The sequence below is a fragment of the Drosophila pseudoobscura genome, chromosome 4 (assembly GCF_009870125.1).
Source record: "Drosophila pseudoobscura strain MV-25-SWS-2005 chromosome 4, UCI_Dpse_MV25, whole genome shotgun sequence".
Taxonomy (NCBI): Eukaryota; Metazoa; Arthropoda; class Insecta; order Diptera; family Drosophilidae; genus Drosophila; species Drosophila pseudoobscura.
The window spans coordinates 8085591-8113410 of NC_046681.1; the positions used below are offsets into that span (position 1 = coordinate 8085591).

Below are 27820 nucleotides of genomic sequence, written 5' to 3' on the forward strand. Positions count from 1 at the left end.
TTGCCCTGCTCTCCTCACTTCTCTGGCTCTCTCCCTCTTGCACTACAACTACAATTGGAGGTCCGTGTTAAATGTTCAAGAAATAAAAAAGAACCACCTTGCGGGCTGTGTAATAGTGTTGTTAGGGTTCAGTTGACATTCAACGCCGAATAAAATTAGTACAACAAAGTTTTAGACAATATAAAAACGAACACACCACATACAAGTCGGAGCCTTTCTACATATAGAGGAGGCATAAACGAAGGCCAAACGGATAATTGGAGATTGGATGATAAGGCAGGCGTGCCGCCGCCAGGTTCCGGGAAAAGTGAACTCTTCTCCGTACCAACGATGTCGCCCGCCTTCCTGACGTTGGTCGCCGTTGTCGTGTGCATACTGTTTCGCATCCTGAACGTGCACAGCCAGCCCCTAAAGCCGAGTGTCTGGTGCCTGGACGAGCAGTTCCTCGATTGCCTCTACAAAATAGCGCCTGTATTAAAAGAGCCGTAAGTACAAGTCGAGATACTTCCAGCAGCACACCGTATACCAGCGCGCCATATTCATACACCCCCTTTGGGCGTCAAACAGGCCCACGCAGGCCTCATTTCCTCCCCACTTATGTATGTACATACACACTTCTTGAGTGCGGAATCAAAACATAACATCAAATGAAAGCTATCTTATGGGACCGAAGCATTTGGTACCCTTGCAGATGCATTTTTCTTATGATAGCCGTATGATATAGTCTGTTCTTTATTGGTAACAGAAGCAAACAGAAAGAAGTTATTCTTGAAAAGACTTTTCGTACGAACGTTTTTTCTTAACATACATATGTGATAGTGCTTCAATCCTGCTGCTCACCAATCTTTTGCCAAATCTTTTGAAAATCGTCACATCCTCCGAAAGGGTACCAACATAAATATCCACTGACTCACGCCACCGCCGCTCCGCTCAGCTGTTAACTGTGCCACCCCATCATCGGTCTTACAGCCAGGCCAAAATGTTGGAAAACTGGAAAGCATAATTATCTCTCGACTGTCGTGCGGCCAGCACTTCAGCGAATTGTTAATAAACTATCTGCAATTACTACAAATTACTACATTCATCATTTGGTTAAGCGAAAGACAATTTTTTAACATATGGGAATGCTAAAAACCTGTACAGTGGTCGCCCGGGAAGCGACACCCTTTCATTGTAATTTTTATATTTATAGCTATTTTGGGAAAATACGAAATGTATAGAAGGTTCAAAAGCGAAGTTTAAAAATGATTTTACCAATACCACCCTTGGCCTCAACCCTAGTTAGAGAATGTTGTAAAATACTTTCTAAGTGCGCTTGGAAATGGAAAAAATGGAAATTTCTTCGGTGTTTTATTTTACTTGGGTTTTGGGTGTCAGCCAAGTATACTTTTATTCATTAAGGCTGCCTAATTGCTTTGAGTCAACTAAGAGCAATAAAAGCCCAAGCCAATTTCAACCAGAAACTAAAAGTGCTTGGTTTATGGAGATCTATTGAAAGCTGCCAATTTTTTAAGTTAAGCCATCACTGTATTATTAAATGGACAAAACACATCACTTTCCCAGGCAAACATTTTCACATGCTAAATGAATCATTAAAAGTAATTACTCAATTTAACATGTTGACGTTCCTTGCCGCTTAAATATTTAATGAATCTTTTCAGTATCTCTACTGATAAGTTTTTGGCTATAGTCGATAGTATATATGTACATATCTGTCATGTAATCAACTGCTTTTGCGGTTTTATTGATTGTCTGCATTTGCTTTTATTGACAGATATTTTCACTATCAGATTTCAGTATTCAATATTGTAACCACAACTGTGTGCGAGAAATGTCATTGTAGGCATGTGTGTTTATATGGTACGGCCGGATAATTATAGACTTCTTGAGGTTTACGTTATCGCTTGAATAATAACCCCTGACTCAGAAGAGTCAAGATTCAGTCTTACATACATATGTATGAGTACATATGTACTAAGAACAGTGTACATAGAAATGTGCCAATAGGTTATCAATATTAAACATTTTTATAAAGTATTATTTTAAGGTAATTTTTCTTGCAAACGCTATCTTAAAGACTAACATTTTCCGTTGGTTGTTTTGGGCGTACGCCTGAAAATTTCACGCCGTGTTGTATCTCTGGTAAATCCGTAAATGTTTTTGGCATTTCTTTTTCCCTGTCGCTGTCCAATCGGAAAAAGTAAATGGAATTTTGTTTAATCTTTTTCGGACAATTTTTTTTGCCTTTTGCTCTGTGTCTGCCAGAAATCGCGATAAGCTTGAGCTCTCGACCAAAGTCCACATCCATAATTACGCAGTGGGCTAAGAAAATAGCGACGACGACTAACGCCTAGCAACCGCATACGGTACGATACGAGGAGTATTCCGCGTAGCGCTATGACCCGCATCAATCAACCAACGTGGGGCGGGGTATCGCGTGGGAGTTTTCCATCAAGAAAATACCCATGGAATAGAGTAACTGGAAATGTACAAATGTGCGCTCGTATCTATCAAATATACGGAAAAAAATCATTAGCTTAATATGCTTGTCTGTCCTTATGAACACCTGAAACTTTGAGGATTATAAGTGGTAGAATGGCTTTTCTAAAATTTGAGTGTACATGTGTGTAGTTTGTTTTTATTTCATTTGGGAATTAACGAGTACTCTTCGTTCCACTTTTGTATAGCAATTGAGTACATGTGCACCTTTGCTCATACAGAAAATTTGTTAAAAAAAATATTTGTATGTTTTAAATATCGCGCAAGGCATATTAGTATCACCCTTTAAAGATTTGTAAAGATGGCACATACATATTTGTATGTACATATATATGAATATGAATGAGAAGTTAACAGAAATGGAAACAAAATTATCGTTTCTTTATGAGTGAGGTCTGGACCTGTTCGCACCTGTTGAACTGCCATTAAATTGCTTTCTTGTTAATTTGTTCTCAAGTTTTTTTTTTAGATTTTTATTAAGGGATAGAGCCGATGGCCCTTAGTCGAAATACGAACAAAATCATTCTGGTATGATTTATTTCTAATAACAAAAATGCCGGCTATGCACTATGAATTTTCTCAGTTTCCCTTGAACATTTATATATAGAACGTACAATGTAGATTGTTTTTCAAATGCCGGCGGGATGCCGGGTGCTACCTGTTTTTCCCGCTTTGGCGCATTGCCCAGACTTTTGTTTAACAACAAAGATTACGTAAGCAGAATACTGATGGGTTGGTCACCGGTCTCCCTGCCCTCTCTCTTTCTCTACACCTTTATAATTCTCGCGTTCTATTTTCAAAAGAATAAACGGGTTGGAAGATGATTTCAGGTACAAAGCTCGGGTGTCTCTGCCACTCGGACACTCTTTCCCTCTCTCTCTTGATTAACTGCTGCCTTGGCACAGTGGGTTGCAAAAATAACAACAACAATTGCTGAATAATACTGAAAGGGGTGCGACATGATGAGTCATATGCGCTTTTATACCCTTGTATAGAGGGAATTCTGGGTTTTGCCAGTGTTTTGGCTAGGCAGAGAATTTTTATCTGACTGAGACATGGTCTAAACGTTTATTTTTCCTGCTAAAGGTAAATGTCAAAATGTTGGGTTAAATAACTCTATCTTTCGAAAGTTGAATCAAAATCAAATCAATCACAAACCAGGCCAAGGGTGTCTAAAGTGTCGGTCCCCTAAAACTACCTTATCTTTTCTGTTCTAGTTGTTTATTTCTTTTGGCATGTACATATGCTTTTATTTTTTACTGTCGTCGCGAAATGATGACATTAAACTTGCCAGCTCTGGAAATAATTGCAGCTGTTTCTAGCAAAGACATTTTACCAGAACATTACGATACTTTACGACACCGTAAATAATGTATGTATGTGCTAACGTATGTAAATGTGCTTTTAATTAAATGATGAATATTTGATGAAAATTGATTAGAGTTGGGGAAAATGCAGGATAGAAAATGATTAAAAATGTATTGCGAGTCGAGCACATTTGTGCATGTTCCCAGAGTAGCTACGCCCCCATCCGCCGACCCTACCGCTCTGTCTAAAATTTCATTTTGATTGATAATAATTGAATGGTAAGCGTTACTTGAAATAGATGGCACACACAATGGAAACACAAATTGTTGCACGTTTTTGCACGCCTGACAACAATGGCCCTGATTTCAGGTCGTCTCTTTCTCTCGCCTCTATCTCTCTCTGTCGCTCAATTAGGTTCAATTGATTCTAATGCGGTTTGGGCTTTAGAATTCTATCTTTTGTAGCTTTATTTTTGTCTCTTTAGCTTTAGTATATAAATCCCCATGATTCTAAATTCTGGCCACAAATCAAAAAAATAATCAAATTTGGCAAATAGCCTGGAAATAAATTGCATTCATTCATTGCACAAAGTCAAGGTCCAAAAAATGAAACCAAAAACAGCAAAAAAGCATGATGCATCGGCCGGGAATCGAACCCGGGCCGCCCGCGTGGCAGGCGAGCATTCTACCACTGAACCACCGATGCTTGTGTGGGCTTGAAGGCCAAATGTTAACTTAGAAAAATGGCCAACGAAGCAGATAGAAAATGTATGTATTTTTTCCCATTTTTCCAGCTATGTACCTCCGCGACTCTGGGGCTTTAGTGGTCATGTGCAAACGGTTTTGCACAGCATTGTTGGACGAGTACGTTGCCCGTGGCCCTTGGGAGAGCGGGTCTATCTCTCCCTGCGTGATGGCTCCACATTAACCTACGACCTTTACCAACCACTCCACGAGCAAGAGGGTAAGCCCAACCATCAATCAATTTTCTTTTCATATCTTAAACCCTGGTTACCCTTTCCAGACGATATAACCGTGGCCATTTGTCCCGGCATAGCTAACAGCTCGGAATCGGTTTACATACGAACCTTTGTTCACTTGGCTCAATGCAATGGCTATCGCTGTGCGGTACTGAATCACATTGGAGCTCTGCGCAGTGTCCAGGTTACATCGACACGCATCTTTACTTATGGCCACACCGAGGATTTCGCCGCAATGGTGGAAAATTTGCATCAGAAATATTGTCAGAGTCGAATTGTAGCGGTCGGATTTAGTTTGGGCGGAAATCTGGTGACCAAATACATGGGCGAGATGCAGAAGCTCAAGCCACTCAGCGTCATCGGTGGCATATCCATATGCCAGGGCTACAATGCTGTAGAGTGAGTGGGGGTGAAATTACCATTATAGAACTAAACGAATCTAATCTTTAATTCCATTTTTTAGGGGAACCAAATGGTTGCTGAATTGGCAAAACTTCCGACGCTTCTACCTATACATTATGACGGAGAATGTGAAGAGTATTATCCTGCGACATCGCCACATCCTGCTCTCCGATGAGGTCAAGACACGTCATAATCTGAACGAGCGCGAAATAATTGCAGCGGCAACTTTGCCAGAACTGGATGAGGCCTACACAAGGAAGGTCTATAATTTCGGCTCCATCCAGGAACTGTACAAATGGAGCTCCTCGCTGTTCTACTTTGATACAATAGAGAAGCCGATGATATTTATAAATGCTAGGGATGATCCATTGATACCAGAGGAGTTGTTGCTGCCCATCAAGGAGTATGCAAGTGAGTAGCAGAAATAGTGTATGAATATGAAGAACATTGTATGGAATCTTTTTGATTCGTAATTCGTTATCCATTAGAGCATATAAATCTAACATCTTAATCGGCTTATCAGATACAATGAAAAAGTGGGCCTACAACTCTTTGGCGCCCAACTTTAAATATAACTGACAATTCAGTGTTGTGTAACATAGTAATGATAGCTAAAACAAGGTTGTGTGTGTGCTCTATCTGCCATAAGTTGGCATTCTGCGCCACCCCATCAACAAGCAGCCGTGGCCGAGCGGTTAAGGCGTCTGACTAGAAATCAGATTCCCTCTGGGAGCGTAGGTTCGAATCCTACCGGCTGCGTATTGGGAACATTTTTTAGGGCCCGACTTTTTTTTTCGTTTTAATATTTTCTGTGTTTATAATACTAATTTTTGTTGTTTTTTTTTTAAATTATTACAGTCACACGACAGAATACAGCCTACGTAGAGGTGGCCCATGGCGGACATCTGGGCTTCTACGAGGGCGGTTTCCTTTACCCGAATCCCGTCACCTGGCTGGATCGCACACTGGTGGCCATGGTGGGATCGCTAGTGATGATGCACGCTGATCTGGGCAAGGGCAACACAAAACTATAAAAAGTTTGTGCGTGAAAATCGGATGCCGCTATCTAAATGAATCTTAATCAAAGGGAGAAACCGAACGGAAACAAATAGAACTTACATATAATAATTGATGTGAAGCAACTTAAATTATCACCAATGGAAACAGGAAAACCAAAATTGATGTATACTTTTGTAAAGTGCATTTAAAAATGAGAATAATTTATTACCAGAATGTTTTGAACAGTTTATGGGTCAACATTAACGTTTTATGAAATTTCGAAAAGCCAAGCATATAATGTGTCACCCCAACTTATATTTTAGTTAGTTTATTGATGTAATACGTATGTACCCATGTACTTATAAGCGAAATTCCTATTTATTAGCATTCTAATTTCTAATCCCGCAGGGTGTAATATATTTTTTATATGGCGACTGTACACAAGACACATACACATACCACATACCAGACACACATGATATTCATATATTTGATGCCAGTAATTATAAATTATAAGTCCCCAGTCGAAAACGCACAAACACTCGCACCATATAAAATAGAACAACCAAATGCCTTATTGTAGACTTCGTTTTATATAAGTGTATATGATTTTTGAATAATTTTATATCATTTTGTACTACGATGCATTTCGAGTCAAAGAAAGAAACCAAAAAGAAAGTTCGCCCAACGATGGCTACGATTTTGTGTACTTTTTCTGATCTTTACCAGTTGTTAGTCGCAGACAAGATTTGTTTGTGTTACAGTGTTTGCAAAAAGTGTGTGAGCAATGAAAAATACATATGTAAGTATATGAGTGTATTTATAAATGTATTTGTAAATGTGTATTTATAAATGTGTATGTAAATTTATGAATAAATAACAGTTGACTAAACAGTATAGCTTTTAAACGAGTGGAATATTTCAATGGAACATTTAAACTATTGATTATGGTGTATATACATATATGCACATATGTATGTGCATCGCTATTTATGCCATTTTTACCACATATGCATATATTTTAATATCAGCAAACTTTTTGCGATCACTTCATTAGTTCTAGCTTCACTCACAAATTAGCTACCTATTAGTGCATCTATTTTTCTGCGTCTCATACAGATTACGTCTCATACAGTATTAACATAATGTTATGTTAACATATCTATGTTATTTAGTAATTTTATTGTAGGTTTCTTTTTTATGCGGAAAATAGGCATTTTGCGCCACCCATCAACAAGCAGCCGTGGCCGAGCGGTTAAGGCGTCTGACTAGAAATCAGATTCCCTCTGGGAGCGTAGGTTCGAATCCTACCGGCTGCGTTCCGTTGGATGTTTTTCTTTCCGTTTTTTTTTTAATATTTCATTAAAAATATACTGAAGATTTGATTTAATTAAAATTTATTAAGATATCAAAATTTACAAAACTGTGTCGGACAGGTTTCTCGGCAGCAACAGTTTTGGCCACACTTGGTGTTGAGTCCTTCGCAATAGTCCTTTTGGAAGTTAAAACTTATCAAAGCTGCCAGGATAAATCGTATATAGTTAAAAATGTACATATAATGTCTAGATGGACTTACGTGCCAAACCGTTTGCGATTCTTCCCTGGTTTCTCGTTTGGAGGGTACATTCGCTGATGCACTCCATGTTGAAGCGCTGTCCGTTCGAACAACTGGTGTCAAGGAGACAGCGGTCCATCGCGGTATTGGAGCAAACAGTCTCAGCATTGGGTGCCGTATAAACGCAGTGGGGGCCGCAACAGGTATTATCACGGGGCGGAAGTTTCGGTTCCACCCTGCCATTGTCGGAGCAGCCATTTAGGCCGACAAAGGCTTGGCAGGCCTGGGAGCAGCCCGAAACCTCGACCAAAAGAAGAGTCGCCAAAATTTGGAGCAGCATAAAAATGCGTGTGGCCTCCATGTTGGATAAAGAACAGTCAGTCGATCGTGGTATATCGCTCGCTTTTATACCCTCCCAATCACTGGTTTCTCTGGTGTTTGCACAAATGTTGTCGGTCAAAAATAGATCGAGAAATGGCACGAACCGCTATAAAAGCGGCTTGTACTCATCCAATCAACCTAAGACGTGATCGGAATGGCTGTGAAGGTTCTGTTGGGTCTGCTGCTCCTGCACATTGCCACCGAGGTGGCATTCGCCTGCACAAACAGCCTCTGTCCGGAGGTCACAAATACGAATTCCCTGTGTAGCGGAACGCTGCGCTATCAATGCGTCTGCGACTTCACCTGCTCCGAGTGGGACAAACCCTGCAATTGGTGTCTCACTTGTCCGGCGGAGATCCAAAGTATCAACGCGGGTCGCAATCAAAAGAACAAGCTACGTAAGTTCATCCTTAAAATGCATCTTTGATAATATATATATATGTATATTTGTATAATCATTAATTTCTATTTCAGCTGTTTTTGGACTACCCAATCGCAGCCATAAGCAGTGCCTGGACATTAATATCCTGACAAATAAGAACTCCAATTGTTGTGACAAGTTCTGCCAATTGAATTGCAAAGATGTATGTTTCTAAATAAATTGTTTAAAGTATTTAAAGTATTTGATGACGTTGAATGGGGCATGTCAAATGTTACAAATTATTATTATTATTATTGCACTTCGATCATTTATAGATATTTTGTATAGGCCAGTAGGATTACTGTGCACTGGGGCACTGTTGCTCCCCAAAATGTTGAGATATTTTTCTGTAGAGCGTTATTCTATTCCCTTCATTTCAAAGAATATACTGGAGTCTAGCTCTACTAGTTCCTATCCCGTTAAAGTCAGAATTTCGTCCTTATTAAAGTTTGAGAAACCGAATATTTTGAGAACCGAACTTCTATTCAAAGAATAGTTATACTTAGATGAGTGATTTCATATTCGAAAACATAAGTAATCGTACTTCCTGCAATTCATTAAAATTAATTGAATTGTTTGAATAACATGGTGTTCCAGCACTGGGTGTTGGGGCCTGAACTAGATATTTGTAGTCCAGAAAAGAAAGTCCATTGAGATCGGAGATCATAAAGCTACTAGAGGAAGGATTGATCTGTAAGGATTCCAAGAGCTATGTATCCTGAAGATAACCATTCTTTCTCGGTAGAGGTTTTTTCAAGTCTAATATTGCCATGGACTGGACTACAACATTATTTGTACAGATGTTGCTGCTAGGTTTGTTCGCTCAATGGTGCGTTTAACCTTGGATTGATCTGTAAGGATTCCAAGACCTGCCTATCCTAAAGATAACCATTCCTTCTCGGTTGATGGCATAGACTGGACTACAACTTTATTTGTACAGATGGTCCCGTGTGCGCTTGACCTTGAAAAATTTAATCAACAATTAACAGATGTTTTTCTGGCAACTTGTGTATTGATCGATAAATAAATGCAAATAAACGCTATAAACGTACTGGGACTGGTAGCCAGTTTCTTCGATTATACTCTTATATGCAATTTAACAATATATTCCATACTCCGTATAGGCAAATTTCGACATAAACGAATGTTCTAGCTGTTTTCATACTTTACCGTCCGTTACATCTTTCAAGTAGACTCCTTTGCAATTCCTTGACTAGACTAGATAAGTGTTAGTCTTGTATTCCAAATGTATTATTTATTTATTTAGTTTGCATATATTCAAGGTTCATGCACACACATAAGGATGTTTAGTTTCAATAGTTCTTACAACTAATATTTTAGATGTTATCTACTTATGGACTACTGATTAATGTCTGTGAGTGCTTTGCCTAACACGTATGTATGTACAAATGAATGTACACTAGTCGATTTAGTTAACATTAAATGTTTTGTTATTGGTTTATACAGCTTAGTTGAAACTACAACTATCATTAGGCTTAGGACTAGTTTAGATCATACATTAGCTTTTCAGCATTATTGGGTTCCTCGCAGTCGAATGAGGCCATCATTAGTTCTGCAACAAGACAAAAAATACAGTCGTTAGTGGAAGTTATCAAAATTATTTGTCTCAAAATAGTATCAGCAATGGCACAAGTTTCGTTACTGCTTATGATTGTGGGCCAACGAAAAATCAACAAAATAACAAAAGTGTTATTTAAGTTTCTGTGTCCACTTGATTGAAAAGGACACTCTAGCGGACATAGGAATACCCACACACAGTACACACACACTCAAAGTTGTCCGAAAAAATCTCAGTGATGCGTGCCGAAATGTTAGATATTTGTATACCCTCAGAAGAGGAGGTATCGTGATTTAGGGGAAGAATGGCACTTCCTTCGACACTATCATAAATGGAATTGTTGAACAGACTCTCTAAAAATGGCTAAACGGCTATACCTTCAAGGCTAAACATAGAACTAAAAACTGTTGATCACTTATTCTTCGCACAGAAAAATATTTGAAAAATCGAAGAGTGTTTAAGACTACGACTATCTACAAATAGCATTCCTTTTCCATGTTTTTTGTCGGCTATGCTTCCAGTCCGGCACGTGTTCGATGGTGTGCGATGGAGCCTTGAGGGCCCGTCATTTGTTTAGAGACTTTTGGGCCAACACAGTTAAAATTTATGAAGCCAGAAAGTAGCAATATTTAAATTAGATGTTCACAATTGTGCGAAACGATTCGGCTCGCCCACCAGCCGGAACTTCAATTATCATTTTAATTTATTCAAGGGGATTTTTCGTTTTAAGGAATTTGATTTGCATATTCTCGGGCACAGAGAGGCATAAATATATGGAGTGGAACTTTCAACCGAGATTTGTTTGCACCTCTTGAAAGTCAGGCCCCTCCCCATACATCGTCATAATCCAGAAAACCGTTTAAGTAGAACAACTTGAGCGGGAACCCTTGTGGGGAATGGGTTAGCCAGCGGTCAAGTGCTGACAAGTGGGGGTGTGTTTTTTCAGGGCACTACTCTCTGCCGTTTTAATAGAAAGAAACTTAATAAAGTTGTACGAAAAAATATTGTATGAAAATCTGTGTGAAAGTGTGAGAAAAAGAGGTTGAGTGGGACGGACAGGAGCTGGGAATGGTGCGGTGTCCAATTCACACCATGAGCCCATTAAAATTTTACAATGTTTGGGGAAGCAGTCTCGTTTGGTCAGCGCTTTCGGTCAACAGATGTGCGCTTGACTTGCCACAAAATGTGGCATGCCTCTGCAGGCCATCCTCTGTCCTGTGTCCTCTATCCCTGCCTCCCAGTGTGTTTATAGGATTTGTGTTCACATACTCTCCGTATGCTTGGGCAAAAAAAACTAAAAAGCATCCGCCTGGAACATCGTCTGAAAATTCTCTCCAAGTTCTGCTAACAGCAAAGCCCCTGCCCCTGCCACACGAATATCTACCCACTCAGCACCCCTTACAATGAAAGAAATGTTGCCTCTGGCTATGGAACAGCAAAAGCCATGGCTCTGCTTGGCATCAACTTTTTTCCCTTAGCCCTTTTTCCCCTTGTTTTGTTTTAATGGAGTCGTGTGTGGCGTGTAAATATTTTCCCCTTTTCTGGGGGCTTAAAGATTTGTGAGGCGGCTCGGTTTAGTTTTGGAACTTGTTTTTACGGCCTGCAAGCCGTAACCTGGTGGGTTACCACACCACACCACACCATAACTGGTAGTGTCCAACGACCGGCTAAAAGCCTGGGAGCCTAAAAATATGAGAAATTAAACTTCAGGCTGATTGCAGTTCATATGTGTAGTACGTATGTATGCTGGAGAAATTGAACCTTGGGTTTTGATTGTTTGATTGCAGTGGGAATTGACACGAGAGGGAATCAAGACCAAAGAAGGATTGCGGGTTTGATACCCTAGCAGATCGCAATTTCTGCTATGGCAAGGGTTCGTACTGAAACGATACCCAAAAGGGGTTATATTTTTAATATTTTAATTATATTTTTTCGAAAACCTATAATCATCGAATATTCTAATAGGTTTGTAAAATATTTGATGATAAATCCATTCTTATCGCATCATCTATTATGTTCCTTATAGGGTACAAAATCCTTCCTTATCAAACATCTGGCCAAAACTATAAATCCTCCAGCTAGTTTTCAGAAAAATCGTTTTTTCTCAGGGCACGAGATACAATACATTTTATTTCCTGACTCAGAGAGACATCTATTACTTGCCTCCGGCGCTCACAGCATCCTCCCGAGCACCGAGAACAAACAACAGCCGACAGCCGTAACTACTGTAAATTTGTTTTGACTCAAAAACAGAAAGGAGTGGATCGGGGGAGTGGGAGTGGTGTGTCCGAGAAGAATGACAGACCAGACAGGTGATAGATAACAAGGACAGTCTATGGTCATTTTTCTACACCCACACCCGGGACAGAGTCTCTTTCTCTGAGGGAAGAAAATAAAATGAAATCTGCCCGCAGCTGAATACCAATAACGTGCTGCTGTCAGTCGGCTTAGGAGGGTAGATGGTACGAGTGTTGAGGCACGCCGAGGACAGTTCCTAACTGCAGTTTCCGCTTATCTATACGTATGTATCTGGAATGTCTGAACTGTCGGCCGGCCTGTCAGAGCCTTGCCGACGACAGTGACTAAAACAATATAAATCCGCACAGTTTCAACTGATCAATAGAAACTGTTTCAAAAGCGTTAGAACAATAGAAATACTGAAAATAGAAGGCTTTGTTTTTGGAAATCTAATTTTTATTCAACACACAGACTGACAATGCGATGATACGTTCGCTGATGGCTTGTTGTGTCCTTTAAGGTTACTATGAAATTTTAATGATATTTATTCTGAGACAAGGAAAATTACTCCAGATTTAAAATCGAAGTATACTCGTAATTATATTATATTCATTTATATTATTCGCCTATCCCAAAGTTTGTTTTGGAAATTCAGTCTCTCCGATTCAAGATTCATTGATCATTTAGTTCATAATTAATTTGCAGGTATAATATTTGAGTGGAATGAAATTTCACAAATGTGCAAATGTATGCCAATTATCACTAATAGAAATACTGAACGAATTTCCCATGGTTACACAATTTATAATTTAATTTTGCAATTTAACAACGGACACAAAAGACCCCGAGCTAGCCAAGGGAGTCTCCCAACAATGATGATAGTGATAATGTTGAGAATTAGTCAATGATTTTGCATTGCCATTGAACTGAGGATAATTGTGCCAGCTGTGTGGCCAGGCCGAATGATTCACCTAAATGAATACATAGTTCATACGCATTTGGTTTAATTTCCACTCATTGGGTGCTGTCCTGATTACCACATCTTAGGCCTAATGAGCAAAATTGAAATAACACACAGATGCAACGAGCAGACCCACTCAAACGGCTGTAAATTAGTTGCATTTAAATACCCCCTGCCAAGGATCTCTTCGAGGTTTGTGCTAGTGTTGTAGATGCTTGTGGGAAATTCCTGGGACTTGTTGGCCTTTGCATCCAGAGAGGCTGAGTCCTGTATTTAAGCCATTAACATTTAATTGTAGATTTAAATGTATATATGGCTTCGTTTTGTGGTCCTGACATTTGAAACTGGATATGATTATTATTTTACGTGAAGCTTGAAAATGCATTTTACGGATAAACATTTTCATTTCGGAATTCCCTCAGAGGCAAATATTATTTTAAGCAATTTTCTTCGCACATCTAAATGCAATTTCTGCATGCTGTTCGCTTTGGAATTTCGTGAAATGCCTTTCGAGTTTTTGTGTCATGCCGAAGCAGACGTGCTCCACCCAATAGGCATAGCTGTGCTGACATGCCGCCCCTTGAAGAGGCAAGGAAGGAGGGACCCGGCAGGCAGCAGAGGACGAGGCTGTTCCCATAGAGACGGGCCTCAATTTCGCATTCGCATCCTTTTTTCGGATGCATCACTTGTCCTTTTTTATTTCCTTTATTTTTCTACTTTGTCAGTCATATCTTGCACCAGCATAAAGCGAGTGGGCCTGGAATGTGTCCCTGACATAACAATGATCATATCTTCATAGCCAAGGGTGCACGAGAACGACTAGTGTATGGCTAGATTTTCAAAGCAAAATAAATGATATAAAGTGAAAACAAAGAGAATAAAATTGAGCAAGAAATATGCAAAGCGAAAAGGAAATATAAATAAATGCTTTTTATGATCCTTTGAGGGGATTTTGAAAGCGTTTTTGTCGTGCGTTTAGGCGTTGCTAAATTGTTTTCATAGTTTTCCTTTGGCTTTAGCTGGTGTTAAGACGTTTAGATATTTCAAGCTGGGAAAAGCATATATATAATCCTAATTCTGTTTCTTGTCAGTGTTGAGAGCAGACTCATGTTTGATGTATTTTGGTACGTATTTGTGTGACTCTTTTGACGCTTAATAAAACAGATTCAGTAGAGATTCTATTACAGTAAAATATATTCTGCTGAGCGACGCTCCCAGTCATTCTTCAGTTAACAATAAAAGCGAACTACCTCATTCCTTGATTTAAAAAAAAACACACACATTCCTAAGAGTTAATGAGGATTCCAACTACTTACGGAGTACGCATCCCGCCAACATTTTGTTTTTCCTTAATCCGACATACTTTTCCCTAAGGGTCTTAACAGGGTAAACCACCAGGGTAAACTGCGAGACCCGACAAAAGAGGCTAGCAGACAATTACCTCTGTATTAAGGGGTTGTTATTAAAAAATTCCTGCCATGGCACAAGTGAGCGGGTTACAAAAAACGAAGAGAAGTGTACATCATTTGCCAGAGAGCTCCACTCGGGTCATGTTAATGCTTTTCTCTTTTGTTATGTCAGGTAAATATTTCAAGAATGCGTCCACAAAGATTAAGCGAGTACAAAATGAGAGAAACTTGTTTGGTTGTTGAAGGGAAAATGGAAACACGAAAGGCTTAAATCAACTGAAAATGCTGTACAAGTGGTCCATCCGGGGCCAAGGGATAATAGACAAAGGATGAAAGACTGGAAAAACAAAGTACAGCGACCGATTATAAAGCCAACATGATGAAGTCAAGCAAGTTGATTGGAGCCAGGATATTCATCTACGAGTATACATCTCTTTATAATTCTCAACCAAAGAGCCCTCAGTCTGTTTCCTTTTCCTGCCACGTCCCCAAAGACAGCTGCAAGGATTCTCTGTCTGTTGCCAGCAGGTGGCGCTTTGCTACACTTCGTTTCCGTTTCCGCTGGCTGCTTATAAACATTATTATGTCCAAGTGGTGTGGTGGGTAAAGTACCACTTGATAAATAACGCTACTAGTTGAAAAGCAGCGGGTTACTCCAGGGTCTCGATTCAGCCAGCATTCATTGAAACAAGAGTAATGTCGAAAACACTAAAACCGACGTCATCGTGCAAATAAATGCAATTCTTTTATCAGGGAAATGGGAGACTTTGCGAAAGTTAAACATTTTCATTAGGTTCCTTACTTCGGGGAAATATAAGCAATACCACAAAAACCTTACCTTACCATGATACCAGAAACCTACAATATTTAGGTGAGATTCCCTATGAGAATGTCAAAATATACCAATGATAATGTAGCTCCAATAAAAAACACATCGTGAAGTTACAGCTTCCAAAGGATCAACCCAAAACTTCCTTCTGAAAACCCCATTTCTATTGGTCAATATGTTGGCTTAACTAAAAATGCATTTGGCTTAAGCCAACATTCAATGTCTTGGAATGTGTGTGAGCGTGAAGGACTTAGAATACATCGACTGCTAAAAAAGACGAGATATCCAACATTTATTTAGATATGCAGTTTCCGAAAGTGCATCAAAACTTGGAAATTAACTTTTATTCGTATTTTTCGCAGGGACTTCGTTTGCATTTCCGTTGCTGACGTTGGCTTGAAGTTTAGCTAAACTTTTCTGAGCTGCTGGACAGTTTCTTTCTTTGCTTATATGCTGAGGGAACTGATTTAGAAGATGCTCTGACTTAGCTAAACAGCTACACAAAATAATAGATCCTGGAAAAGAAGTGGGAAATTCATTCGGCTTTTTGTGTGGCAGACCGTGAGAAAAACAAGTTTGTCAACGATGCGACATCAAAAACAAATATTATCACAATAACAAGAGTAACTTTCAACTAAAACTTGGCACAATCCTAAAGCCGTAAACAAAAGCAATTGGGGACACACCACAGGTTTAAATAGATTTTTAGTTCTTAATATTCTTGTTTATATTTTATTTTATTTCTGCTCTATTGTAAGCGTGTCACACAATCTCGAACATGAAATTGATTATACGGGTGGGTTCTTATTCCATATGAGAGAAATTTTTTCCCCCAACGAATATGGTATATGGATGTACAAAATTAAAACAGAGCTTGCTCGGGGAAAAAATACTTTCTAATGGTTTGAATCCCCTAAAAGTGTTATATTCATGAATCTACGGTTGAAAACTTATTAAGGCGAAATATTCTGAAAAGAAGCATTCCCTGCATTGTTTTTTCAATCAAAAGTCAATAGGGATTTGCATAGTCATTGGTTTCCTTAATAGTTGGTGTTTCCTAATCATATGGCAGTAATATTCCCTACAAATTTAATAGTGATACGATTGAAAGACCTTCAAAATCTGGCTGGGCACTTAGTGCATTCTTTCCAAATTGTTTTTTCCACCAATTAAATACTTTCCACAAACATTTTCTCCACAAGAGATTGCTTAGAGAGAGAATATTCTTATAGAAGAGCCGTAGCTCCTCCCTCTCAAAGGTAAGTAGAATTTACTAGGTGTGCGGAGCAGAGCCCAGCCTATTAGCGAATTACTGGCCCTCAGCCGCTTATTTTGTTTGTTTCTAATTTCTATGTCACTCGTATGTTTGCCAAAGCTTCGCGCTTGCTTGCCCTGATAAGCGCTCTCTCAAAGCTCGCTCTTCGTTATCTACGCTTTGCGTCTGCCTACGCACGTCTGCCGAGCGCAGCAGCGCTTAGCGATCGGAGCGGCAATGTAAAGGGCACGAAAGCTACACTTGCAATTTGTCTGTCGCGCTATAAACTGTGGTTCATTGCAATTTTATTTGTGTGCCGGGTCTTTATTTTCGAAATTATTAGTTGGAAATCGCCTTAGTGCTCGCTCGTTTTGTGTTATATTTTCTTCGTCAATCTCGATGTCTCCCGATTGAGGCTGAACCCTAAGCTGTGGATGAGGATGAGGTAAGTAAGTTTTCATTCATTTTTAGTATCGATGCGTTTACCCAAAAAAAGCTTCTTTCTATGCTTTAGATGTGGTTTTCATACCCTAATAGAGGGTGTAATAAGTTCGAGGTATTAGTTTAATACATAATTTATATATATTTATCTATATGTATAGGCCTCCAAGTTCGAGTGTCTGGCAGTCGGTCCGTTTCTTAACGTTATTAACCTTAACGTTAAACCTTTCAAATGTACCTCTTTTCGCGGAAGCGCTCATAAATAATCAGTATATACTATTTTTGTACAAAGAATTATAAACGATTGCTTCAATCTTAGGAAACAGTTCTGAAAGGGTATCTATTGATTCGGCTCACAAGCCCAATCTTTTTTTGTGCTTCTGGTTGCTGTTTTTTGTCAGTAGAAAGAGCCTTCAAAAGTTGCCTAGCACTGCCTGGGTTTATAATGAGTTCTTAGGTCTCTATGTGTGCTGGGGCCTTTCATCTCTGCACTTTCTTGTTCCTTTTTGATGTCTTTGCCAGCTTTCATGCAACATGTTTCTCCTACTTATCACCACCTCTGCCTTCTCCCCTTTTGTCTTTAGTTGGGTGATTTTTTCAGGTCGTGTGCGCATTCCGTGAAAAGTAAGTTGATAGCTGGGCATTGCTGACAGCCCCAAGAAGGATTTGAAAAAGAACAAAATGAGAAAACAAAACATTTTACACTCTCCGACAACACAGCACGTGGTGTTCCTTGTTGCAATTTTTGTTGCATTTGCAACGTAGTTTTTGTTGAATGTTGCCTTTTCTCTGGAGTTGTTTCATATCTTTGTTCAGACGTCTGGGCCCTGGGGAGATGTGAAGTTTTCCAGTTTATATTTACTTGGCAAATAAAGTCGCGGATGTGCGGATTAATTGAACTTCTTGTTGGAGTTTTTCCTGGCCTTTTCGTGGAGAATTTCTTTTAAAATTTCACCCGCCTGTGGCATACTAATTCAAATGAAATTTCGTGACTTTCGGTTTTCTTGGGAATTTGATGTACATATGTTTTTTTCAAGTGTTTTATTAATTTTTTGTAAGAAAAACTATAGTTTTTCCTGATTTTATATTGTGTTTTGTCAGTCCAAAATTCCCAATCTTAAACCTATTAGAATTCTTGCTTAGTCATTTATTTGTCCAGCCAAACTATTCCATGAATTCTATGTGTTTTTAAATGTATTACGAACTTTTGTTTTTGTTGTTTTTGTACATTTTCAATACAACTTTATTCATGTTTTTGTATTTTTTGTAGTATTATTTGGTGGTTTGATTTTTGATACAATCAAATATTTAAATTTCTTGACTAACTTTTTAGGCGTTTTAGCCGTCAATAGAATTATACGTATAAAAATATGTTTTTTAAAACATAGAATTCTAAAATAATTGCAGGAGGAGAATTTCTACTAACTTATCATAAATAAAAGCAATACTTTTATTTTAATCTATGACTTTTCCCCACGGCTCTCATACTTTTAACATCGTCTCAGACAATAAATAGTAAAGGCTAAGGAGCGCAACAGCCTGGAAGTGAATTGTTATAAGAAAAAGGCTTCCTTGGGGTTATTGCTATGGACAGAGGTGGGGCCTGGTGGTTAAGAAGGGAAGATAGTCTTGCAGGAAGTTTCATTCAAGTTCATGAACAATTTGTGGTCATAAAGTCTTTGTCTGCGGTTTTATTGCGGCTATTCATTTGAATTAATTAGCGACAAATCTGTGGCAGAAGGAGGTTGTAGAAGGATGAATGACAACGGATGGGTGTTAGACAATGGGCTGTGATAAATGGAAAGGATGCTCAGATTTAAATATCTACATGAAGCGGGAGGGTACGGTGGAAATGCGGAAAGAATTTAAATTTCTGCATATGATCTGCTTGCCCTTAGATTGTTTAAACTTTTTCATATTTTTCCTTCGAAAATTCGTTTGCTAGTTTGCATATTTCTGTGGCTTATACATATATCAATGGCCACTCTCTGTTCTATTCTATTTTTGCAATGTATAGATTTAATTTTTTACTCAAGCATTGAAACAATTTAACTAGCACGTGTACACACATTCGAAGGTGGTCTGATAAGTACTTAACCTACAAAAGAAAAACGAAAATTTTGGAAAACAGAGAACAGAAGAACAGAGGGTTACATTGTCCCCCCTCGTTCCCCCTCAGCCAGCAACTTTACACGAAACTGAGAAAAGCAAACAAAAAGAAGGAACTAAAGCTTCTGGCGACAGACCGAGGCTGCAGATACACTTAACTGAGGGCAGAGCAAAATAAAATACTGCAAAGAAGTACAATCTTTCAAAGTTTTAATTCACTGGATTCCAAATTGAATATCTCAACATAATTTGAATTAATTGAAATTATCGGGAATCAATCAAGCATTGCGTATTGTATTAAGTTAGTATTCTGAATATTCCTTACAAAGATGGACAGGACTCTATTAGAGCTCTTATAATGAAAATATTCACACACTCGTAGGCTTTAAAGGATCACATGTACCCCTTTGCATCCATTACAGAGCTTCTGGTCAAAATGACCCACTTGTAGGGGTATCAAAACACTTGGCGGCACCGACTGCCAGTGAAAAATGTGGAAAAATGCGATAAAATCCGCAGAGTAGAAACGAGGAAAAAAGAAAATTGAAAAATCCAAGCGCACACACACACAAAAAGGCAGAGGAGGCAAAGGCAAAGGAAAGTTTTCGACTTTTGCGAACATTACTTACCCGCTTCGCCGAGTTTTGTAGTTTGCTGCATATGCTGGCCAAAGTGCTCGTACTCCCCGCTGGATGGTGCCTGGCCAGCTTTCATTGCCTGCATGTGCTTCGTGAACGCGCCGACAATGGCCGCCATCCGATCGAAGGCCGCCATATTGATGTGGCCATTTTGTAAGCTGCACACACAAAACAAAGAGGAGGGAGAAAGACCGAACTTATGAGTGAGTGGAAAGAGTGGCAGCGAGTGAGAAAAGTATGCTTTTCTCGATGATAAACGAGGAGGAACGTTGTGAGTTGCTGCGGACACCGCAACTCTAAAGTTATACCCGATACTAAATCAGTATATCTCTCCTCCGGCAGACGCCGCTAATATTAAACGACACGACAAAGAGTGCGTGCGAGAGAGACAGAAAATCAGTCTGAGCGTGACGTCACGCGCTGCGTAGCCACTGCAAATTGATTTGTTTCCTTTGGCTATAAAAATGATCTGATCTGATCCAGATTCAGCGATCTGATAGATATGGTCATTATCTATGATTCTGCGTTTTTAGTTTTCTCGAATCTGCAATATTGTGGATGCAACAGATTTTCGTCCTTTGTGGGGGCGGATGGGGGTGGGGCGAAATTCTGAGATATACGTTTTATAGTGACATCTTAAAGGAGTGTGTGCACCAAATTTGGTTACTCTAGCCTTAATAGTCTCTGAGATTTATGAATATCCCCAGATCTGCATCCTTTGCGGGGGCGGAAGGGGGTGTGGCGAAATTTTGAAACAAACTCGTCTCGGTCCGATATATTAGGAGTGTGGATACCAAATTTGGTTGATCTAGCTTTTATAGTCTCTGAGATCTAGGCGCTAATGTTTTACTCTAAGCAAAGCCGCCTATGCTACGTGTGTGTTAGAGAGAGACAGGGCGAGAAAAAATGAAATTGTTTTCTTGATGCTGGCTATAATAGTAATACGATCCAATTCAGATTCTGCAGTCTAAAAGATATGGTCATTCTCTACGATTCTGCGTTTTTGGTTTTCTTGTATCTTTAAAATTGTGGATGCCACAGATTTTCGCCCTTTGTGGGGGCGGAAGTGGGCGGGGCAAAGTTTTGAAATATTTTTGGAGCAGTGACATATCACAGAAGTCTGGATCCAAAACATCGTTGCTCTAGCTCTTATAGTCTTTGAGCATTAGGCGCTGAAGGGGACGGACAGACGGACAGACGGACAGACGGACAGACGGACGGACGGACAGACGGACAGACGGACAGACGGACAGACAGACATGGCTCAATCGACTCGGCTATTGATGCTGATCAAGAATATATATACTTTATGGGGTCGGAAACGATTCCTTCTGGACGTTACACACATCCACTTTTACCACAAATCTAATATACCCCAATACTCATTTTGAGTATCGGGTATAAAAATCATGGGCTTTATTTGCAATGCAAAATGGTGCAGGACTCAATGGGTAAAGGGGCTATGGGGGGAGGTGGCTTTGAGGGGGAAAGAGAATTGAGAGTGGCTTTCCGGGTATGCAATTAATTCAGCGACGGCCCCGTTTAATTGGTAAATTGAAAAGTCACCGTAAAACTCAATGCGACATTGAAAATTGCTGAATGATTGAGAACGGCTGATTTCTATTTTTGTGCGATGCAGTCGTATACCCACTCAGGGTATACCCTTTTATTCGTTTGAATATGGGTCTCAAAAAGTTTATTTCTCTGATATCATGGCAGAAAGACTTATTATCTCGCATGATCAGATCTACTTATAAATCCTTATAGCAAAGAAAAATAAAATATTGGTATATCTTAGTCGAAATGCATTTCTAAGTTTTCTGCTTTCTGCGCACAGATTATAATTTAGTATAAATTGCCCATACTACTCTATGGCTCTATAATTACGGCATATTTACTCGTACTCGCTTGAATGTTGGAGAGAGCTTGACTGCATGTGTGCCTAATGAGGTCTATTGTGACCACTGTGCCCTGGTTGCCGATGCATTCTGTATTGTTTGTCTCTGCTCGGTATCGTTTTTCCCAAAGGGACCATAGCAGGAATAGTGGGCTGTTTTAATGGGCATTCTCGTGGTTAAGGGCATCCATGGGATGCATTTGATGATAAATTTTCACCCAAGAGCAATGAACTAATTGATAGGAAACTGCACAGCAACCTATGTCGTTTCGCGGCATTTTAATTTAGTTTTCAATGAAATTTCTCAATTACGGAAAAGTGAATCAATTTGTTATAAAAAGTTCTGACACCAATAAAATAATTAATAGGAAACTCAAACTTTAATATTATTTTCTACCAACCAAATAAAGTATATTATGTACCAAAAAAACAAACAGTCGAAGCATTATAATTTTAAGCAAATTAAAAACAGCATATAGCTTGAATATTTTTTCTTTTTTTTATCATCTGATAATTCCATCACAGACTTTAAAGTCAATTGAAAATAAATGCCCCAAAATAAGGAAAACAAAATACATATATTTATTGCCAGAGATTCCACTCTTCAATCCGTCCATTAAATAATATAAAAATAAGTTATGGTAAAGGAGAAAACCTATTTATAGTCCCTTTTTTACGAGTTGAGCTGCCATGGAAATGATTTTTATTCTCGCCGCTTGGCACGTAATCATTTATTTGGCCACTCTGCGGTTAATTAAATTTGAAACATAAATAAATATAAATATAAATATAAATGAGTGCATGAATATATATATTTCTCAAACGAAAACCGAGTACGCAATCCAATTGCTTGTGGGTGCTGATGCGGATGCGTATGCGGATGAGTAATATATTAATCATACGACCCTTTGGCGATTTGTTTGGCACTGGATTTGGTGCGGCCTTTTCATTTTATAACTGCTGTTAAACGGTAGGCTTTCTGCCGATGCTACTTTACTATTGGTTTATTTATGGTGAGTATAAACAAGAATGGGTTCTACACGGAAACTCTGACACCATTGGTGAAGCTTTTAATAATTTTTTTTTTATATAAAAGCCAATCGATTAAATGGGATTAGCTATATTAGATTTTTGCATTGGTGTTATATTTTTAAGCTTATACGATTACGTGCCCTTGTTTATTTCTCTTCGGTAGAAAAGGCATCGTATAGCATCAGGATGAGTAATGATGTAACATCAATCAAATTGGGAGGGTTCCAGGCAAATTCAACTTACCGCTGCAAACAGTTCTCCCTTTCGCCCAATGCCAATTTAACAATATCCGCAAACACAGGAATAACAACCCAATCATTGGGTTTGCCCAATGCCGTTCCCGTTAATGGTGTGGCAGGCGATGATGTTGGTGGCTGCTCCGCATTGCTGTTGCCAGCCGCAGGCACTGTCGCTGTTTCCGGTGCCGACTTTGCATTCATACCGGAAGTGCCTGTTATGCCAACTGCTCGCCCACTCGTACTCGCACTTGTCGATGGTCTCTCATCTAAGTCCATTGATGTGGTAGGTCCTGCTCCAGATGATGTTGATGCTCCTTCTCCTCCTATTGATGAAAACGACTTGTCCTTAGCCTGCTTATCAGTCTTGAGACTTTGCGGTTGGCCCTGTTCATTTAAGACGATTGCCTGTTTCTGCCACAAATGACCATGTCCCTCGGCATGTCGCTGCATGCAATCCAATTGTTGGCACGTCACTTGCAATTTGCTCCACTGTAATCAAATCGAAATCCATAAATGAACATCATTTGTAGTTGTAATCTTGAAAGGACCTGACTCTGCTCTCCCATGACTTGCCCACCATTTTATTTGCTTTGTATTTGTTTGTTTCCTTCTTGTTTTCTGGTGTATGTATGTTTGTGGTAAAAGTTTATGGTTGTTCTGTTTGTGTGGGTTTTATGTCTGTAATTTGCGCCGGAAAGATTTAGATCGAATTTTATGAGCGACATTTGGTCTCCCGCTGATAACATATCAATTAGGATTTCGAAAGCCAATAAATGGTGTGTGACCCAAAGGACAGGGAAAGCTTAAAACATCTCTGTTATTTATTTGGATTTCATTGAAAAAGGACCTTCTTTTGTGAACCAAAGAATCAAATCTATTTTATTTTCTGCTGATAATTTAAAAATTTTCCTTTCCACCTTTATTTGTGGCTACAGTCAGCAACACTTTTGCCATTGCCCAATGGACGCTCATAAACATTTCAGCAGCAACTATAGAAATATGTATTTGGATATACATTCATCTATCACTGGAGCACAATGCAGACATCCCGAGACGCCCACCCGCCCAACCATGGCTACTTTTTTGCATAGTTCTGTAAATTTATGCTATTCCCTTGAATTTTTTTATGAGGAGTAGGGATTTCTCTCCTTTCCTTTGTCCCGCTGCGCACTGCACACTTTTCAGCGACCAGCATTGTCCAGGGCAGTGCACAGGGCGTTGTACAATTTATGACCAACGGAATGCAACAACAATGAGGATTATAAATAAAAATAGGAAAAGTTTGGTGAAAACCTGAAGTACATTTAAAGCATTCGAGCTTCCAAATGAAGGTGAGATCAAAACGTTGAAAGCTACTTCTAGAATTTTGTGTAAAAGACACTTCGCTATGCCTCCATCTTCCAGCTAACCCAATGATGCTATATACTAAAGAACATCTCTTTAGTACCAAACATGCAACTTCATAATGAATAAAATACAAGCCAAAGTCATTTAAGGCACCAGAAAGAAGCATAAAGTAACTTTTAACATGGTTTTTTGTTTGTCCATATTTATAAATGGCAAAAGGAACGCAACGCCTAATGTGAAAATGTTCTGGCAACAAAGGGGAAAAGCGCGAGATAGAAAGTGAAGGGGAAAGGCGTGGAATCCATTAACTAATTAAAAAGTTTTTTTTAACGCAAACTAGCTTCATTTGCCGCTGAATGCACGGCAACACTCTGCGTTCTATTGAAGGAGTGCTGGAAAGATGGCCACAAGTCAAGAGGTGCGGGCGATGTGCCAAATAACTAAATATACCATATATATGTAAAACTGACGAAATTGGGACATCGGCAACGAAAATGTGGTTACCATTCTTCCTTTTTTCGAGAGGTTAACCTTTGTGCAAAAAAAGTAGCGAGAAAGTCAAAAACATTTCGTTGTTATGAAAACATGGCACAGAAAATGTGGCACAGAGATGACGGCCACACTGAGTGGCTAATTAACATTTTTTTATATATATAAAATAATATTTTCTAAAATATTTTATAAAATAATATATTCCCAAGCTTTTACTTAACCTTTAAGTTTACTTAAAGAGCCTTAAACAATGGGAGTAATCGCATTGCGAACAAATACCATTTGGGAGGAGTACATCCATTACAACGTTCAATATTTAACTAGAAACCGAAGGACTAAGGCCCGAACATGGCACTAAAATGCATTAGGCTGCATAAATATCTGCTGACACGAACAAATATCCTCCGCATCGGGTCCAGCGTCGAGTCGAAAAGATTTCCATCAGACTCACATACACACACACATATCCATATAAGAAGACTAAGAGAAAATGATGGCACCAAAAAGGAAAAGCAAAGTTTCTTAAGGCAAAGGACTCTTTTGGCCTGCACTGTGGATGAGGCAGAATCTTTATGGTTTTGTCCTTGCCAAGGGAAGCATGATTTGGGATAGATGCTTGTAGTCCGTAGAAGGAGTATAGTAGTTGGGGAATCCAAGGGTATTTACATGTTCGACCAGTGCAAGCAAACCTTTTTTCCTTACGCATTTTAAATGGCCTCCAGCGCTGCTGTCTAACTTTTTACAAAATGCAATGACACTGCATATAGGGGCACAGACCCACACACAAAAGTAGATGCACATGGCACAAGATGCAGTATTGTTATTTCTGCCTTCTTCTTTGAGAAGATTATAATACTACGAATATGCACAATGTACATAGATTCCGTTACGATAAATTTAGCTGAGTTTCGGTCTTAAAAATATAAATCCTATATTGAAATTTACTCTTCCCGTTCTATGAAAATGTAATTTGAATTAAGGTATTTTTCCAATGATTTTCCATTTGCCTTGGGGACAACCATTATCCAAAAGTATCTCAGTGCCATGTCCCAGCGCCAATTAAAATTTCACAGCGCCATTTGCAAGGTGGCTTGCCACGTAATATACCTATAAAATTGTAGTCTATTTTAATTTCAAGCATTTATTCGCCAAATTTATGTCGCGCACGTTCCCCTGATTGTCGGTGCTGTCTGTCCTTGGTTTTTGTCTCGTTTTGGAACTGAGCGAAATTAAGTTTTGCTTGTTGTAGGTTTAAACCGAACTTGGGAAGTTAGCAAGTTAGGAACTAAGGTTAATTTACTTTGAGCGATGAAGTCTTAGTTTCTTTGAATATTAATTTTGTTTAAATGAAGAAATTTGTTGTAATGCTGAAGCCACAAAAGTCTTGAAGAGAGAGTTTTCAAGTTTTAGGAATTTAATTGAAGCAGAAATGTTGTAAGCCAGAAGTGAAATATAGATATTTGAGGGAACGTAGAAGGAGATAATTAACAAGTACATAAAAGTTATCTTTAAATAAAAAAATGACTATATGTGTGGAAACATTGAAAGATAGTTTTGTAATTAAAAGAATCCATTCAGTAAATTGAATTAACCGTATCTCTACATTACTTTCCATACTATGTCTCTCTTTTGCTCTCTTCTAAAACCAGCTAAAATCGATCCGAATATACCGAACTTTAATGATTGAATTCTAAATTATAATATACTCGCATATACTTTATTGCCCAACAGAATCGTTGTGGTTACTTAATTATCTTTGGACATAAACTGCTAGGGAAATTGGTTTCTGCATTTTGTATTGCATAAATAAAACAAATTCCACATTAATTATACATTTTTTCTGGCATGCTAAAATAAATTAGGAGTTTTTTCAATTAGCATTGAGGGCGTGATTAACTACATATTTTATTTATTTATTCAGCAAACTATGCTAATCATCGACCATAACCTTTGACAGTTGATTTGGGTATCGACTCACCGTAATTTTCAGCCTCGCTATCGCGGGTGATTCCAGAGATTCCAGAATGGCTGTGGCGCTATTGTAGTTGCCCACGAGCAGACAATACTGGGCCACGCCACTCCAACGCTCCACGGTGCGACTCCGGTCCTCTATGCCGCCACACTGTCATGGTGATGTTCCCGGCAGAGGGTGCAGCATTCGAAATGAAAGATTTATTTGATTACGGAAGTTAGTTAGACGTTGCCAATGGATGGTTAGAGTGAGAGAACACACGGACATGGATGGACCCACGTGACTTGGCCGAAGTTTCAACGAGTCGCTTACACGGCCAACTGGCAAACTGTCAATGGGACAGTTACGAACGGCATAAATTATAAGCCATCTTGCCTGGCTGCCCGTCCGACTGCCTGCCTGCCTGCCTGCCTGTCTCCTGAATTCCCAAGTAAAGTCATGTGAGTCCGTGGACTCGTACCTGGACACGTACTGCTCTGCATATTTAGCATGCATGGGAATTTTAATTCAATCCACAGGGTCTAAGGACTCATGCGCTACGTTTAACTTGAGCACCGTGCCTGGTCTGACCCGCTGGTTTGGGCCAGGACTGGACTGGAGCGGATTGCTGAGACTCCGACATGGTTATGAACCCATCTTCCTCGGCTCCTTCCGCATTACCCCACTCACCTGCAGTATCTCATTGCAAACAAACAGACGCAGACGTGCCGACCAATCCAGATACGTTTCCAGGTTGCATGTCTTCTTTGGATCCTGTGCGCCGGGCGGTCCGCCCGATGTTGATGGTTGGTCCCATTTCTTCTGCATAAAAAAAAAGAGAGAGTGCTACAGTGGAGTG

The 27820-nt window shown here is 39.3% G+C and overlaps 4 protein-coding genes and 3 non-coding genes across 10 annotated transcripts in view; 4 read left to right on the top strand and 3 right to left on the bottom strand.

The window, feature by feature from the left end:
• The first annotated feature begins 14 nt into the window (after window positions 1-14).
• Window positions 15-6884, top strand: Hydr2 (abhydrolase domain-containing protein 2). 3 transcript variants are annotated; one of them, XR_004469130.1, is made up of 5 exons: window positions 15-485; window positions 4601-5185; window positions 5250-5599; window positions 6047-6530; window positions 6596-6884. XR_004469130.1 is itself a non-coding variant. In XM_001355898.4 (5 exons), exons 1-5 carry the CDS (start codon window positions 331-333, stop codon window positions 6220-6222), a joined length of 1206 nt encoding a protein of 401 aa, XP_001355934.2. In that variant the 5' UTR covers window positions 18-330; the 3' UTR covers window positions 6223-6884. The 3 variants fall into 3 exon arrangements, 2 of the variants coding, with proteins under 2 accessions (XP_033235743.1, XP_001355934.2); XM_001355898.4 differs by having other exon boundaries at window positions 18-485; window positions 4601-4770; window positions 4831-5185; window positions 6047-6884; XM_033379852.1 differs by having other exon boundaries at window positions 6047-6884.
• On the bottom strand, window positions 4442-4512 carry TRNAG-GCC (transfer RNA glycine (anticodon GCC)). Its single transcript has one exon. It is a non-coding gene; the product is annotated as a tRNA-Gly (tRNA).
• TRNAS-AGA (transfer RNA serine (anticodon AGA)) lies at window positions 5866-5947 on the top strand. Its single transcript has one exon. It is a non-coding gene; the product is annotated as a tRNA-Ser (tRNA).
• Window positions 6885-7424: 540 nt separating the features above from the next.
• TRNAS-AGA (transfer RNA serine (anticodon AGA)) lies at window positions 7425-7506 on the top strand. The gene has a single exon. It is a non-coding gene; the product is annotated as a tRNA-Ser (tRNA).
• Window positions 7507-7567: 61 nt separating this feature from the next.
• LOC4816644 (uncharacterized) lies at window positions 7568-8120 on the bottom strand. The gene is made up of 2 exons (XM_001355897.3): window positions 7764-8120; window positions 7568-7705 (listed from the first exon to the last, which is right to left on the bottom strand). Exons 1-2 carry the CDS (start codon window positions 8101-8103, stop codon window positions 7596-7598), a joined length of 450 nt encoding a protein of 149 aa, XP_001355933.2. The 5' UTR covers window positions 8104-8120; the 3' UTR covers window positions 7568-7595.
• Window positions 8121-8255: 135 nt separating this feature from the next.
• LOC4816554 (uncharacterized) lies at window positions 8256-8745 on the top strand. The gene is made up of 2 exons (XM_001355896.4): window positions 8256-8521; window positions 8598-8745. Exons 1-2 carry the CDS (start codon window positions 8278-8280, stop codon window positions 8717-8719), a joined length of 366 nt encoding a protein of 121 aa, XP_001355932.2. The 5' UTR covers window positions 8256-8277; the 3' UTR covers window positions 8720-8745.
• Window positions 8746-9795: 1050 nt separating this feature from the next.
• The window catches only part of LOC4816367 (uncharacterized), a 31139-nt gene continuing 13114 nt past the window's right edge, over window positions 9796-27820 (bottom strand). The window contains exons 8-12 of one of the 2 annotated variants that reach the window (XM_015181083.2): window positions 27652-27780; window positions 26989-27132; window positions 23176-23660; window positions 19995-20161; window positions 9796-10117 (exon numbers count right to left, since the gene is read on the bottom strand). In XM_015181083.2, the coding sequence (XP_015036569.2) occupies window positions 10047-10117; window positions 19995-20161; window positions 23176-23660; window positions 26989-27132; window positions 27652-27780 (996 nt within the window). In that variant the 3' untranslated portion in view covers window positions 9796-10046. Of the gene's footprint in view, window positions 10118-19994; window positions 20162-23175; window positions 23661-26988; window positions 27133-27651; window positions 27784-27820 lie in introns of both variants that reach the window. The other variant, XM_001355894.4, reaches the window with a different exon arrangement.

What these genes read in the sequence shown, in the direction of transcription:
- LOC4816554 (XM_001355896.4), top strand. Translation starts at nt 8,278, where the DNA reads ATGGCTGTGAAGGTTCTGTTGGGTCTGCTGCTCCTGCACATTGCCACC. An exon ending in CAATCAAAAGAACAAGCTAC is followed by an intron (nt 8,522 to 8,597) that starts GTAAGTTCATCC and finishes TTTCTATTTCAG; the next exon opens with CTGTTTTTGGACTACCCAAT.
- LOC4816644 (XM_001355897.3), bottom strand. Translation starts at nt 8,103, where the DNA reads ATGGAGGCCACACGCATTTTTATGCTGCTCCAAATTTTGGCGACTCTT. An exon ending in AATCGCAAACGGTTTGGCAC is followed by an intron (nt 7,706 to 7,763) that starts GTAAGTCCATCT and finishes TTATCCTGGCAG; the next exon opens with CTTTGATAAGTTTTAACTTC.
- Hydr2 (XM_033379852.1), top strand. Translation starts at nt 331, where the DNA reads ATGTCGCCCGCCTTCCTGACGTTGGTCGCCGTTGTCGTGTGCATACTG. An exon ending in GCGCCTGTATTAAAAGAGCC is followed by an intron (nt 486 to 4,600) that starts GTAAGTACAAGT and finishes CCATTTTTCCAG; the next exon opens with CTATGTACCTCCGCGACTCT. An exon ending in CAGGGCTACAATGCTGTAGA is followed by an intron (nt 5,186 to 5,249) that starts GTGAGTGGGGGT and finishes TCCATTTTTTAG; the next exon opens with GGGAACCAAATGGTTGCTGA.